Source organism: Pseudorca crassidens, chromosome 18, assembly GCF_039906515.1.
Source record: "Pseudorca crassidens isolate mPseCra1 chromosome 18, mPseCra1.hap1, whole genome shotgun sequence".
NCBI lineage: Eukaryota > Metazoa > Chordata > Mammalia > Artiodactyla > Delphinidae > Pseudorca > Pseudorca crassidens.
The window spans coordinates 72,442,487-72,455,564 of record NC_090313.1 but is presented as its reverse complement, the minus strand read 5'-3'; the positions used below and the strand labels follow the sequence as shown (position 1 = coordinate 72,455,564).

The following is a 13,078-nucleotide window of genomic DNA, read 5'->3' as shown; positions in this document are numbered from 1 at the left end:
TGAATCATTTAAAGTTCTCCTGAGAAAGGTCTTATTTCTGTTGCCTGCCCTGATTTGCACTTTAGATATAGTTCCCTGCAGCGACTCACAGGAATTCATGTTGAAAATAGAAAAGGGAAAATGACTTTTAAACAGAAGTTTGGCATAGAAGAGCTTGATTTACCTTCGAGTATTACTCCAACTGCGCATCAAGGCCAAGCTTTCAGGAGTAATTTTTTTCCCCACTGAACCTGGAAATTATGAAGCCAGACAGCAAACACGGAGCCTCAGGGCCCCCCCTCCCCGGCCCCCGCCACGCTCTGTGAGATACCTACTCTGTGCTCTTGTTAGCCTTGTTGAAGGTGACAGGTCTTTCTTACCTCACTTGCTAATTTTTCTTACTTTCCTCTGTCAGCACCATTTCTCCTTCATTTCCACGAACTGCAAAAGCTGGCATTCTGTTGGTAGGAATTCTGTAAATGATTCATTATTTTCAAGTTGGATTTGTTAATGGTGTAGCATATTCTGTGCCTTCAAAATGCATTTGGTTCCTTGATGATTTCTTTTGTTTTATTTAGATTATGGAAATGCAAAGATAAAACCAGCTAGTATTTTTTTTTAATATTCATCTAATGGGGATTATCTTGCCATATTATGATTTGCTCTTCTGCCTGAAAGTAACGGTATTTCTTATGTTACTGCTTTAAATATTGTATAATTTATTTCCATCGTGGGAAAAAGGAGTTCTTAATTTCACAGCAGAGTGATAGGGAGAAATATGTTTTGTTTCCCTTTTTTTAGAAAGATATTTTACCATTAGGCCGGTATATTTTTGGAGAGAACTAAAATCTAGTTTACCCTTCCCTCAGTGCAGCCTTGTCTGAATAAAAGTATGGTGTCTTTATTCCATAGAGACAGGGAGGATTTGAGGAATTCACTTGATTTCAGGGCAACATCTTTCCTCTCTGTAATTTCTACTTTAAACAGTAACACTGTCAACTAATATTAGTTGCTTATTTATGAAAGGTTATGTGTTAGTAATATTTAGAACCAACACCAACTAAAGACAGTTTTTCTTCAGTACAGAGTCTGTGTTCTGAAGGGCAGGGGCTTTTGTGTTGACATACTCTTCTTTTTCACATAGCTACCTGGCTTGGCAAAAAAGTGAGGTAAGACTAACCCTGGTTATTAGCTGAGGGGTCACTGAACTTGTTAAATTGGGAAAGTTATTTTTCTTGATAAAAGAGGAAATTCTAACCCAGAGAGCTTTGACTCTCCATGTTTGGAATAAGGCATCGATGGGTTTGGGGAAGATGGATTTTTGAGTATCAGGTCCTACATTAGATTGACCTCAGTTTTTATATCCCGCAAGTTGCTGCAGTGTTCTGTTTTCTGGAATTCTGTGATGCTGAGTGGTGTTGATGTGTTGCAACCTCCCTGTATGATGTTTATTAATAATTCTATTTTGGGGGCTTCCCTGGTGGCGCAGCGGTTGAGAGTCCGCCTGCCGATGCAGGGGACACGGGTTCGTGCCCCGGTCCGGAAAGACCCCACATGCCGTGGAGCGGCTGGGCCCGTGAGCCATGGCCGCTGAGCCTGCATGTCTGGAGCCTGTGCTCCGCAACGGAAGGGGCCACAACAGTGAGAGGCCCGCGTACCGCAAAAAAAAAAAAAAAAAAAAAAAAAAAAAATTCTATTTTTGAGACCTTCTTGAGGGTTTTAAATGTGCATGCTAGTTTAGAGATAAACAAAAACAAAATATTAAATACCCAGAAGCAGAATTTAAATGGTGTTTGAGGTTAAATCTCTCCTCTCTTCTTAGAACTTAATGAATGATTTGGGCTCTGCATTTGCCTTGGCGTGTGTGTGTGCGTGTGTGCATAAAAAGTGAGAAAGCAGATCATACCCTAGTGAACATAAATTAAATGGGGGCACTAAGCTCTTTTGTTCTGCTGGGTTGGCCATGTTCGCTGTAAGGAGGAGACAGCCCTGAAGTGACGGATTGGGAAGACTTGCATTCATTCGTTCAGTCACTCATGTGGGTAAATATTTATTGACCTTCTTCTGTGTGCTGGCTGTGTTCTAGATTTGGGGGCAAACAGTACATAAAACCACATTCCTAAGGAAGAAAAGCCCATATTCCTGCCTTCATGGGGCTTACATTAAACTAATATATAAGACAAGCAGTAAACAAATAAGTATATATTATGTCAGTGGTGGTAAGGGCTCTGGAGGAGAATAAAGCAGAGGCAAGGGCGGGGGCAGTGGTGGGCTTTTCTCTCCGGAGCCACATACAACACCTGCTGGCATCTCAGCTCCCACAGAGAGGTTCATTTGTATTTCACCCTGCCTTCTGAAATGTCATCCTGGAGGTGGGAATGATTAAACCACGTGAGTCGTTTGCCTCTTAGCGTGAATATGTGTTAGATTATCGCCTTTGAGCAAATGTTAGTTGAGAGAGAATTTGAGGTAGTGGATGTCTGGGGATAGGGTGGGAGGGATCAGAGGTATCGGGATGGGTGGCGTTGTCTCCTGCTTCTGAGTAGGACCTCCTGCTACTCAGGGACTACCCCCAACCCCCATGGGGCTTGCACTGCATTACTGCTCCTTGGAATTGCCTGGCCAGCCCTTCAGTACCTTCCTGCTCCATGGCATTGCTCGTTTTTTTTCCTGGGAATGCTAATTGGAGAAAGCAAACTCTACGAAATGCTTTCCTCTTAGCTTTTCAGGAGAAGTGCACTGTAAAATTAAGGCACTATTCTTTGTCTGGTTAACCTTCCTGACCGTTTGGTTTATCATTTTGCTTTCTATTTTCCACATGTTACTGTCAGGTTACTATTATTATGATTTTTAATGTGGAGCCTGGATGTGTCTCTAGGGATATCTTTGTCTATTTACATGCTCCGACTCGAAACATTAAATCATTCTAAATGGGGAATGATTCTAATTCCTCTCGCTCCCCTGGCCCCATGGCTTCAGCAGGGTTCTGGTAACGCTCCCCTGCGTGCCTGGAGCAGTATATGCAGCGTGCTGCTGACCCGAAACCGCTGAGACGGAAAGCTTGCCACAGATTTAGCTCTGCGGCCCGCCAGGCTCCGGCGGGGATGTGAGAGTAGGAATTTGTACTTCTTCCTGCTCGATTCTCAGCAATTCCCCTTTGCTTCAGAAGGCACCAGAATCCAGGTTTCTAAGAAGTTGTATTCCATATGCATCTATCTTGTGGTTTATAGCTACAGACACGAATGGTATACTCAGATCCTATCTCCTTTGATGTAGTATTTCCTTAGCTGGTTCCCTAAGCATGTTGCCTTCACACCGATGGATAATCTTAAGTCTGGAGAAAGGCAGCCTGCGGTACTAGTTTGTAGCAATTGCAGGTGCTTTTAAAAATGAGCAAAATTGATCATGTTGAACTATGATTTTTTTCCCCATTTGAAGTAAAACTGTTGACTATGAGAATGAACCCTTATTGCTGATTTTAATGTAAAAATGTTTCTCTCTTTTTCCAGCTTTTGCTTTGGTTTCTAAAGATGTGAAGAAGGAGGTCAAACAGTCTAAGGTACGAATTGTAAAGTCAAATCTATTCCTCCTGAGATTTGTCTGTATTTTCTTTAATAGGAGCTGTAATGATTTCATCTTTCAATGAATTAGTGAAATGTTGGTTAACACAGATTTTTGAACCCAAGCAGCAACTTACAGATAGGTTTGCTTTTAAAAAAAAAAAAATCCTTTATCGTTAAGGCAGATCCACTTGGTTTTAAATTTCATTTTAAGAAAAAAGGTGCTTGGTTACGAAGCTAGACATTTTAGAAGTCTTGCTTGGATACCGTAGTTTTCTCCAGTCTTACTGCGTCTTAACCTTGGCCTTAATTTTCCCAGCCTGTGAAAGGATTCTGCTGTGTCAGGGTCACAAGAGCCTGAGTATCCCTCACCTTGAAGGTGGCACCGTCTGAGCGGGCATCCTGGGGACTGGTCAAGAGACCCCAAAGGTGACTGGCAGGCTCCTTGCACAGTCAGAACCCGAAACCAAGACGTGGGGGACCCATGGAGAGGGGATAGCACGTTTCCAAATCTCAGAGCTGCTCCTTTGCCATCATTGGTCACATTCAAGGACTGCATCTGAATTTTACCATTTGGGGTTGCGTTAGATCAGTTTAGCATACGAGAGAGAGAATATTTTTAAAATGTGAGTTTTTTTTTTTTTTTTTTTTTTTTTGCGGTACACGGGCCTCTCACTGCTGTGGCCTCTCCCGTTGCGGAGCACAGGCTCCGGACGCGCAGGCGCAGCGGCCATGGCCCACGGGCCCAGCCGCCACGCGGCCTGTGGGATCTTCCCGGACCGGGGCACGAACCCACGTCCCCTGCATCAGCAGGCGGACTCTCAACCACTGCGCCACCAGGGAAGCCCATGAGTTGTTTTTGTCACTTTAATTAAGGCTCAGTTGACTCTATTTTTTTCCCTCGCAATTTAGTATAAAAGCATTTTTAAATATCATGTTTCTTTTACCATCAGAGTATGATTGTGCTAACTATGCCGTGGGATCCCTAAATGTGAATAATAATTCCTTACGGTTTTAAGATTCTTTGTGATTAATAAAGCATTTTCAGGCATTTCATTTAACTTGATTTTCTCAGTGATCACGTTATTGCTAAGCAAAGCGGACATTCGCATGGAGAGCAGAGAAAATTTGCCCTTGGAGAAGTTTAGTGATTTGATCGAGGTCACATGACTGTTAAAAGGTGAAGTTAGAATCCAAATTTTCAGACTCCTTGAATTTTTCACACTGCAGTTTTGTATTACATTCTCACGTGCATTGCCACGTGTGTGTTTGGCAATGATGAGGCTCATTTATAATGAACTTAAGGGTTATTAATAGGGAATTAAAATTTTGTGTAATAAATTTAGAAATTATAGCCCATTCTTTCAAATGGAGGTTTTTACTAATCTTTTCAAAAGAGGAAATAAATATATATATTTGGCCTTAAATACATATATAAATAGAATAGAGATAAGGTGAGTCCTATATCTTAGTGTCATGTTTCATGCAAAAGTATTAAAGCCCTTGAAAAAGGCCATCAACCCCATCTGTGCTTAGGCCGCACAGAGCCGAAAAGCCATTAATCCCATGAGGAGCGGCAGTGATAAAATGTCCACTGTAGCCCAGACCCAAGGCTGGGAGATGGAGGAGAATCAATTTGTCCAAGGTCATCTGTAGATGAACCTGAGATAGGAGTTAAGGCTCTTTCCAATAACCGCAGGAATCCGGGATCATCATTAGTTTATCACTCTCAGCAGAGCTGACTGGGATCTGACCCTGCTGCCCAGAAGGCTGCCTTCCGTCCTGCTCACCACACTGCTCGCTTTGGTCAAGGGCTCTGGTTCCCTAGAACTAGGCCAGCCCTGCTCAGGGCTGGGGTCCTTCCCCAGACGGATCAGATTCGCTGGTTGGCATCTGGTGGCTTCGTACCAGAATCCCGAGGCTGCCAGTGCCCTGTCATCCTGCCCGGGGCTTGCCCTCTGGCCCAGGCTCCCCTCCTGGGCTCCTGGCCCCTGGCTCTTGTCAGATTCTGACCCAGCCCAGCTTTCCGTGGAGCCTGCCCTCCCAGGTTGGGGCTCAGGCTGCTACCTCAGCCAGGCCACCAGACTGTCTTCCAGTTGCACTTTTGCCCGGCCTTACATTCTGTGCTGGTCTGTGATCCTGGACTCTGTGGGACGTAGGCTTCGAGCCGGGCTCTGGAGCCAAACTGCTGTGGTTCACGGCCCTCCTAGAACCCTGAACCCCTGCGGGACTCAGCAAACCTCACTAAGCTCAGCGTCCTCGTCTGTAAGACGGGGTAACAGGACTGCCCTCAAAAAGCTGTTTTGAAGATGAAGTGGGTGTGTGTGTCCGTGTGTGTCCACCACTTAGAGCAGTGCCAGTTCCTGTTTAAATGTTGACCTGCTCTAACAGCAAGAAATGTCTTATGCAACCTTTCAAGAGGTACCCACACAGATCAAAGTAACGGAGGAGCCATAGGCCTTCCTGCTTTTATCAGTTAAATGTCTTTTATGGTGGTTGTTGACTTCATATGAAGCGGATGATGAGGATGATAAAAAGAGCAGGAGTTAATAATTACTGAGCATTTGCTTTGGGCAGACATTACGTCATCTAACGAAAGCCTCACAACAACCCTGGCAAGTAGGTCTTGTAATTGTGATTCCTATTTCACTGAAACCGAGCCCTGAACTAGTGCATGGTAGAGGCAGAATTAGAGCACGGGCCCAGCTTACAGCTGAGTGTAATGATGACCACATCTGGTTCATTCATTTTATTCGAGATCTAGGGGGTGGTGATTGTTTGCGACCGAGTAGAAGATGCCAGTTTACGTCTCTTTCTTCTTAAAAGATGTCGTAACAAATTCTTTGAGGTTGTTTTATCTCCTTTTAATGAAGGATTTATAAACTGAGCATCGCATATATGGATTGCAAGTGTTGAAATCTATCGTGCCTTAAAAATTAAACCTGCGTGGAAGGGTGACTTGGATTTGTCTTTTCCTGGCCAGGGTAGGAGCTGTCTGGGGGGGTAGATGCCCTGGTAGCAAATGTCTTTCCTGTCTGAGTAGCAATCCCGTTGACTTAGAAAACTTTGACAGTGAGCACATTTTGATGGGTATTGATAGTCAGTGTCAGAAACATGGATAATAAAACAAACCGTGTGTTTCTTCTTGGGAAAAGCTAAGCCTTTTCACGAGGGAAGCTGGAGACAGAATTGTAAATGTTCTGTCAATTCGTTCATTTAGTCTCATTTTCTTTCTCAAAGGGGAAATTACTGAAGACCATTCTGGTTCCGTTTCAGTTCACCTCATTCAAGTATTTCTTGGATATTTTATTTTTACAGTTTACACGTCCTAGCTATTGTGTCAGGCAGTCGGAGCCGCAGTGCTTAATAACAGATAGAAAGCTGTGGAATTTTGGTTGATTTTCTTTGGTTTTAGCAGGGCATCTGGTAGAAAGTCCAGTTCCTGTTCCAGCTTGTTTAGTCTGGAATCGCTGAGTTCAGGATAGTTTTTGTGTTCTACTTGTGGATAAAGGTGACTTTTATTGTAGGTATTGCTCTTAGTGTACACTCAAAATATATTTCCATCTAATGACACGTATTTTCTGAAGAACGCCTCTGGACGAGGACCGGGCACGCGTTACCGGTGGGTGGAAGGAAAGAACGCCGGAAAGGAGACAGAGACCTGGATTTTAATCCTGGCTCTGTGGCTGGAATGGCTGTTGGAGGTTGGGCAAATCCTGTATCTTTCTGAGCCTCCCTGACTTGCAAAGGGGAGTGTTGGATTGGATCATCTCCCGTGCTATTTTTAAAAAATTGTGGTAAAATACACAACATAAAATTTACCATTTTAACCTTTTTTTTTTTTTTTTTTTTTTTTGCGGTACGCGGGCCTCTCACTGCTGTGGCTTCTCCCGTTGCGGAGCACAGGCTCCGGACGCGCAGGCTCAGCGGCCATGGCTCACGGGCCCAGCCGCTCCGCGGCACGTGGGATCTTCCCGGACCGGGGCACGAACCCGTGTCCCCTGCATCGGCAGGCGGACTCCCAACACTGCGCCACCAGGGAAGCCATTTTAACCATTTTTAAGTGTACAGTTCAGTAGTGTTAAGTATATTCCTACTGTTGCACAAGCAGTCTCCAGAACTCTTTTCATCCTGCAAAACTGAACCTCTGCACCCAGTAAGCCACAATTCTCCATCCTCCTCCCCCAGCCCCCCACCACCCTGCTTTCCATCTCTGTGAATTCAGTGGTCCTAGGTACCTCATGTAAATGGAGTCATACCGTCTCTGTCTCTTTATAACTGGCCTATTTCACTTAGCATAATGTCCTCGAGGTGCGTCCATATCGTAGCAGATGTCAGAATCCCTTCCTTTCTAAGGCCGTTGTATGGAGGGACCACATTTTCTTCGTCCATTCCAGTGCTATTTTTAAATCGAAAATCTCCAATTTTCCGTTATCCTCATCTGGCAGCCAAAGCTGTGGCCTGGCAAGGAGAAGGCAGCCTGGCCCCAGGGGAAGCCGAGGGTTCCGTCCCCGAGTGCAGGCAATGCTCCTGGCCAGAGGGGCAGTGAGTCCACACGCGCTAACCTAGGACAATAGCCTGGCTCTGCTTCAGCACATGTAGGGAAGTGGCTTGAGCTTTCCAGTCTTCTTTTTTTTTTTTTTTTTTGTGATACGCGGGCCTCTCACTGTTGGGGCCTCCCCCGTTGCGGAGCACAGGCTCCGGACGCGCAGGCTCAGCGGCCATGGCTCACGGGCCCAGCCGCTCCGCGGCATGTGGGATCCTCCCGGACCGGGGCACGAACCCGTGTCCCCTGCATCGGCAGGCGGACTCTCAACCACTGCACCACCAGGGAAGCCCTCCAGTCTCTTTAGTGGCTCTTCTGAAAAGAGTTTTATCAGGATTAGGTAAAGTGTCACTTGATCCCGAGGTACAGCAAATCAGTACGTAACTCTGAGGTTCTTCTCGACTCGGTGGTATTTCTGTTCTTGAGACAAAGATAATTTCAGAAAATGCTACGGAAGGTGGCTGCTCCCCTGTGTTCCTCCCCCTGTCCTCATCTGCTGTCACGGTCCCTCCTGCATCCTAAGAGGACACGTCTCTGTGGCAGCGTCTTGGCTTTTAAGCTGTTCCGGTTTTGGTGATAAAGGCTCACAACTGCACTTCTCGTTGCAGTCTGTGAAGAAGATGGAGGGGTATTTGCCACCGTCCATTTATCATAATTATAGCATGTACCGTTGCAAATGGAAAGGGGCAGTTAGAGAGAAAATTCCTTCTTCCAGAGAAGACAATGAAAGTGGCAGATTTAGCTGCTGACACTCTGTGCTTTGTCAGAGAAGTCTTTGAAGAGCTCCTCCCTGATTTAATCAGGATCAGGTACTTCTGTGCTTACGTGCCCACGTCCAGATTTCTGCGTCTGAAGCTCTGCAGCTCTGAGACGTCCCTTCTGTGCTCATGAAATGTCATGAGCCCGAGGCTGACCCCCTCCACGGTCCTACTCAGGCCCTCAGGGCTGCTTCTCAGGTAGGAGAGAACACGGTGGTGTCATTCTTTTTTCTTTTTTTTTTTGATGTACCACGCAAGCACAATATTTATTTATTTATTTTCTGGCTGCGCTGAATCTTCGTTGTGGCGCGTGGGGTTCTCTAGTTGTGATGCACGGGCTCAGTTGCCCTGTGGCATGTGGGATCTTAGTTCCCCGACCAGGGATCGAACCCACGTCCCCTGCATTGGAAGGAGGATTCTTAACCACTGGACCACCAGGGAAGTCCTGGTGGTGTCATTCTTGACGGCAATACGTCTGAGCCCCCAAAATGTTAAATACGATAATTAGTAGAGCCCATTTACCTGAGGAACACACAACTAGAATCGGTACTATCTCTGATATATTTGTAATGCTTAGCATTTACAAGTTTTTAAAATTAACCCTCCCAAGAGCATCATGAACCATCTTACTCAGGAAGAGCGAGCCTCACCTCAATTCAGTGACGTGCTCAGGATGACATCAGAGAGGAACGGCCCCATAGGAATCTTCTGCTGTGATGCAGAAGTATTGATACGTTGTTGCTGCCCCCTCCCCCCCCCGCTTAATTTTGGTCTCTTTCTTTAGGGAAGCATTTCCAAGCTCTCATTTTCAATGTCTACCTCCAAATGTTAATATGTACCATACATATGTATTTGGTGTATTGCTAGTTTTGTTATGTGACGAGATTTATCTTTTTCTCTTTTATTTAAAATACAGAATTTGGAGAAAAGTGGTATATCAGAGAAAAATGACGTAGGTGAGTAATGATTTCTTTTTTAACTTAAGAGTATGTATTCAGGTGTACTTCTTGTAAATTATATTTCAGTGAAGTGAATTTTCCTTTCTGATTTTATTTATGGGATAAATATTGTTGTCCAAATAGGCCGTCTTTGGCCCAGCCCGGTGTTTACCCTCATGAAGACACAGGGGGAACACTTTTCAGATTGACATATTGGAAGTAACAGCTAATACGCTGGATTGAATTCCCTCGGCCACAGTTTACTGAGTGGCCAATGAGGACAGATTCCCATGCCGGGGGGCCGCTGTGAGGGTGCAGAGGCCAATGAGACAGAGGCTGTGGCACACTTCGCGGGACGAAGGGTCAGCTGTGGCCTTGGCTCACGTGCCCTCCGCTGGGAGCCGGGTCGCCACTGCTGACCTGCAGGCAGCATGCCCGTCCCCTTCGGGTCAGCTTGGCAGCCGCGTCTTCTGTTAAAACATGGGGCGAGGCCGCTCCTGGCTGCCTTGCAGACACACGGTACCCGCCTCACAGCCCATCGGCACTCATGTCTGTGCTCCCTTTTACACACATCTTTCTCCCCACATATTGTGAGCATCTTCAGGGGTGTGACCACGAGTTCGGATTCGGATTCCGTGGGCAGCGGGCCCCAGGGTGTTGATGGGAGGGCAGGGCCGCGCCTCTGTGTGTTGGGTCTCTTCCTAGAGTGTGTGAACTTGATCATTGTCAGTCATCCCAGGGTGGGCCATGGAGACCTGGGAGGTGGGCCTTTGGACGGGGGAAAGGGACGCTTTCCTTCCTAGGCCCTCCTTGCCTGGGCCTGGGTTCTGAGGTGTCTAGAAGGCAGGAGAGGCCCCCCTCCGGGTGGCAGGGTGGGATGGACTGTGCTGGGCCTGGGTGTGCGGGGGGACCACAGGGGGTGGGCTGGAGTCTTCGGATCTGAGAGCGGCAGTGTTTAGGGAGCCACAGGGGTTCATTGCTCTGCCTTCCCTGCATTACAACACCCTGTGTGGCTGAGCCTCCACTCACGGGAGGAGACTTAAAATCCTCGGAGATTTTTCCTCTGAGGCCAACCCCTGTGCATTTGGGCATTTGGCTGTGTGTTGATTTCGTGGGAGCTGGTGGGCCTCCTCGTAGTAAGTGGTTCTTAAATGAACAATGGCCCTGATCTGGAATGTGGTCTTGAACGTACCTGGGGAGCTGCCTGAGCAAGTGAATCTACAGTCTCCAAGTTGCAAATGGCAAATCCAGTGATAACTGAACTTGGTATCAGTTCATCTGAAAAACGACTCAGGGAGCTTATTTACTTAACGTCAGTCTACAGGACCGGGATGGCGGTGGGGCTACTAAAGCAGCCATCCCAGCAGAATCAGTGCCTGGATCCTGGTCTCACGGTGCTCAGGGCTGGGTGACCGACTCCAAGCGTGGGGCAGTCTTTTTTCCTCTTTTGACTCATTGCCTAATCAGTACATTCACTGGGGACCATGGTTCTCACCAAGTACGACATCCCTCCAGTGGCTCTTCCTGTGTGTGTGTGTGTCCATCCCCCAGCCTGAAGTCCCAGGCACTTGTTATGCAGCTTTTGTCAGAAGACCATCACATTGATTTCACATCGGAAAAACACCAGCGTGAGATAATTTTCGACCGGGAGAGATTAGTACTTAGTGGAATGGTTGGTGCATGGTATATACTCAGAAACGGGAGAATTAGAGAACCTTTGATTGCTTTTTCTTTTTGTGAATTTTTGAATTGTATTTTATTTATTTTTTTGTACAGCAGGTTCTTACTAGTTATCCATTTTATACAAATTAGTGTATATATGTCAATCCCAATCTACCAGTTCATCCCACCGCCCCCCCCCAACTGCTTTCCCCCCTTGGTGTCCATACGTTTCTTCTCTACGTCTGTGTCTCAATTTCTGCCCTGCAAACCGGTTCATCTGTACCATTTTTCTAGGTTCCACATATACGTGTTAATATACGATATTTGTTTTCCTCTTTCTGACTTACTTCACTCTATGACAGTCTCTAGATCCATCTACGTCTCTACAAATGACTCAATTTCGTTCCTTTTTATGGCTGAGTAATATTCCATTGTATATATGTACCACATCTTTATCCATTCATCTGTCGATGGGCATTTAGGTTGCTTCCATGACCTGGCTATTGTAAATAGTGCTGCAATGAACATTGGGGTGCATGTGTCTTGTTTTTTGTTTTTTTTTTAGTGGTACGCAGGCCTCTGACTGCTGTGGCCTCTCCCGCTGCGGAGCACAGGCTCTGGACGGGCAGGCTCAGCGGCCATGGCTCACGGGCCCAGCCACTCTGCGGCATGCGGGATCCTTCCAGACCGGGGCACGAACCCGTGTCCCCTGCATCGGCAGGCGGACTCTCAACCACTGCGCCACCAGGGAAGCCCGCACGTGTCATTTTGAATTATGGTTTTCGCAGGGTATATGCCCAGTAGTGAGATTGCTGGGTCATATGGTAGTTCTATTTTTAGTTTTCTAAGGAAGCTCCGTACTGTTCTCCATAGCGGCTGTATCAATTTACATTCCCACCAACAGTGCAAGAGGGTTCCCTTTTCTCCACCCTCTCCAGCATTTGTTGTTTGTAGATTTTCTGATGTTGCCCATTCTAACTGGTGTGAGGTGATCCCTCATTGTAGTTTTGATCTGCATTTCTCTAATAATTAGTGATGTTGAGCAGCTTGTCATGTGCTTCTAGGTCATCTGTATGTCTGCTTTGGAGAAATGTCTATTTAAGTCTTCTGCCCATTTTTGGATTGGATTATTAGTTTTTTTTAATATTGAGCTGCATGAGCTGTTTATATATTTTGGAGATTAATCCTTTGTCTGTTGATTCGTTTGCAAATATTTTCTTCAATTCTGAGGGTTGTCTTTTTGTCTTGTTTGTAGTTTCCTTTGCTGTGCAAAAGCTTTTAAGTTTCATTAGGTCCCATTTGTTTATTTTTGTTTTTATTTCCATTACTCTAGGAGGTGGATCAAAAAAGATCTTGCTGTGATTTATGTCAAAGAATGTCTTCCTATGTTTTCCTCCTAAGAGTTTTATAGTATTGGTCTTACATTTAGGTCTCTAATTCATTTGGAGTTTATTTTTTGTATATGGTGTTAGGGAGTGTTCTAATTTCATTCTTCTACATGTAGGTGTCCAGTTTCCCCCGCACCACTTATTGAAGAGACTGTCTTTTCTCCATTGTATATCCTTGCCTCCTTTGTCATAGATTAGTTGACCATAGGTGTGTGAGTTTATCTCTGGGCTTTCTATCCTGTGCCAT

At 45.8% G+C, this 13,078-nt stretch overlaps 1 protein-coding gene across 1 annotated transcript in view; it reads left to right on the top strand.

The window, feature by feature from the left end:
* The window catches only part of B3GLCT (beta 3-glucosyltransferase), a 108,473-nt gene that overhangs the window by 10,563 nt on the left and 84,832 nt on the right, over positions 1-13,078 (top strand). Inside the window, exons 2-3 of the mRNA XM_067713514.1 lie at positions 3,489-3,538; positions 9,760-9,799. Of these exons, the coding sequence (XP_067569615.1) occupies positions 3,489-3,538; positions 9,760-9,799 (90 nt within the window). The remainder of the gene's footprint in view (positions 1-3,488; positions 3,539-9,759; positions 9,800-13,078) is intronic.